General features: G+C 33.3%; 1 protein-coding gene across 1 annotated transcript; it reads right to left on the reverse strand.

The window, feature by feature from the left end:
* Positions 1–313: 313 nt before the first annotated feature.
* LOC131652068 (AAA-ATPase At3g50940-like) lies at positions 314–2,171 on the reverse strand. The gene is made up of 2 exons (XM_058921845.1): positions 1,095–2,171; positions 314–934 (listed from the first exon to the last, which is right to left on the reverse strand). The coding sequence occupies exons 1-2, from the start codon at positions 2,124–2,126 to the stop codon at positions 524–526; spliced, it is 1,443 nt and encodes a 480-aa protein (XP_058777828.1). The 5' UTR covers positions 2,127–2,171; the 3' UTR covers positions 314–523.
* Between the last annotated feature and the right edge of the window lie 881 nt (positions 2,172–3,052).

The raw sequence follows: 3,052 nt of genomic DNA on the forward strand, positions 1-3,052 counted from the left end.
AACCTAACATACTAAGCTAATGAAACATCCATTACAAGCTAACTTAAACAATTGGACATAACAAACAGACCCAATTCAAAATACTAACAGCCTTAGCATTTCGACACTCACATACTAGAACACACTTCAACTACAGTGTGTAGGTCTTCGACGTCATCAACATATAAACATATTTCGACGACATGCATAAATCCTGTCGAACTAGAGCTACTCTTCGACCCAATAGAGTTGATCAAATTCTCACATTTTTTTTACACAAACAAACCAAGGATCTTGAGTAGGAAAATCTTTCAACAATTTCACCATTTCTCCATTGGAGATAACAACTTATTTTAATTAAAAATGAGCTGAAAGTACAGTTCTACATATTAGAATCTACCAATCATTTACCATTGAAGTTTTAGAAGTACAAATGCATATCTTAAATAAATACTACAACATCATCACCAGAGATACTACCTCAAATAAAAATTACTATTACAAAAGCAATTCTTAATGTCAATTTTTCACCAAGTAGAAGTCTCTAAACTTTCTGATTATTCTCTTCATTTACAACAACTTTTGAAGCATCAATTTCTTGAAGAAATTTAACAAGTCCTTCAAGAGCAACATTAGGATCCTCACTTCTCAATAAATATTCTGCTGCTACTGCAGGCGTGACATCAACTTTTCCCAATAGCTCCTCAATTTGTTCAATGAGTGGACCATGTTGTTCTTCAATGTCCAAATAATTAGAAGCTAAGATTCTAAATGCCTTGCCTTTAAGAAATGATAAGTGAATATGCATATCCATTCGACCGGGACGCAGTAACGCAGAATCAACTTTGTCTTTATGATTTGTAGTAAATATCAAAATTCTTTCCTCTCCACAGCCCGACCACAATCCATCCACATAATTAAGAAGACCCGAAAGAGTAAACTTTGTCTTAACCATCTGATCCAAAATTTCAACAAAACAAAAATTACTTGCATGTTTAATATAAAGATTTCGTAGATCATTTTAAGTCAGCTCAGATGATAACTGTGCAGACTACAGAGACATCCGACTACAAGACAGTGACAAAATAAAAAAGATAGAGAGTAAGAGAACAAACCTTAGCACCAGCAAGAGTGTCTAAAAAATCATTATCTGAAAATTGGTCTGATTTTGATCGATCAAGCACCTCACTATTGCAGTCAATATCTTCGAAGACGACGATAGATCTGTTAGATGTCTCTCTCATGACTCTCATGAGGTCCGAGTTAGAAAACACCGAACTAAGATCCAAATCATAGACATCAAATTTCAAGTACTTAGCTATAGCAGCAATAAGACTAGATTTTCCTGTCCCTGGTGGACCATACAAAAGATACCCACGTTTCCAAGGTTTACCCACTTTGTGATAAAGCTTCTTCCTCCTCAAGAACCTATCTATATCATCAATTATAGATTTCTTTAGATCAGGATCTAAAGCAATTGACTCAAATGAAGCAGGGTGTGTTAAATCACTTTGTATCCAAGAACCAGATTGCATAGAATGAATCTTGAGAGTTCTATTTTCTGCTTTTAAAGTTTCATAAGTGGTTAAAATATGTGGAATATACTTCTTCATTACTTTTTCCCTATATTTCTCATCAAAACTTAACACAAATCCGTTTTCATCGTAGTCATTCGACTTATTATGACGCCTCCTGGGATTTTTTAAAAGTTCATCATCATCTTTGGATTTTCCAACAAGCTTCCATTTAACTTTGATATCTTCAAACTCATCCGTCACTACTTGTTTTCCATCAAAAGCAAAGAGAACGTTGTGATGTTTGGATAGTTTGCCAACTTTGAGGGATTTGTAAGTGTTGGATATTTTAGTTGGGAGATACTCTTTGGCTGCGCAGTAGAGATGGTTGGTGATTCCATCCCAAAACCGGTCGATTTGAAGTGAGGCTTGGTTGTTGGGTTGGTAATTTGTGAAGAAAGATGAGAGTTTTGAGATGATGAAGTTTCGAAGTTTGATGGGTATGAGATCGTTGATTGCTGTTCTTAAGAGCATCATGAATGTGGAAAAGGCAGCGTATATCTCGAACCATGATGATGCTGAGCCGATGTTTGTGAAGGAGGAAGAGAAGCCGCCAAACATAGGGGATCTCATGGTGTCTTTGTGTTTGTGACTTTGGTGCTCCCTCCTATTTGTAGTGGTTTCTACTTTATTTTAATTTTTCATATTTTTATATAATTTAAAAAAAAAAAAAAGATGAATTGGAGACTTAGAGCATCCACATCCATACCACCCAATTTGGTGGTATAAATGGACCCCACTTAATATAAAATATTATATCACACTTCTCAATTATTTAAACCACTAATTAAAATTTGTAAATATCCATACTACCCATCTAAAAACTTAAAATGGGTCCCACTAATCACACAATATACACTAAAAAATTGAAAAGCACCGTAGCATTATTTGGATATGGTGGTTATGTAATACTACACCATTTGCATTCAATTATCCATACTATTATGACACAAGTGGTACATGTGGCAAATACCACCCCCTATATTTATGCTCTTATAGTCGAAGTATCTTCTTGGCCAATCAACATTTACAAAGGTAAGTTCCATAATTAAATTAACTCCTTATCAACTTCAACTTCATCAATTATATTCTATCCCCTCTATATTCATTCGGGAATGCGGGTGTCTATTAAGCGGATAATTTGCAGATTTTAAAATATTCGCAAATATTTATGTATGAATAGTATTTTTCTTAATTATTTAAAAAAATATATTTCTAATTTTCTTTAAAGATGTAAATAGTTATTATCACATAATATTTTTTCAATTTAACAACAAAATTTCAGTACTTTAGTTTCTTTCTTTTCACCAAAACATAATAACATATATACAAACATAATTTTCATACATTTTATTTTTAACCAAAACATATAAAAGATATTATGATTGTGAATTATGGAAGAAGAGCGGACAGATAATTAAAAAGAAAGACATTAGTTGGAAAGAGAAAGGGCAATACTGGTTGGTAAAACTGTGGAATAGTAAAAGTGAGATATGGAA

This window comes from Vicia villosa, linkage group LG2 (genome assembly GCF_029867415.1).
Source record: "Vicia villosa cultivar HV-30 ecotype Madison, WI linkage group LG2, Vvil1.0, whole genome shotgun sequence".
NCBI lineage: Eukaryota > Viridiplantae > Streptophyta > Magnoliopsida > Fabales > Fabaceae > Vicia > Vicia villosa.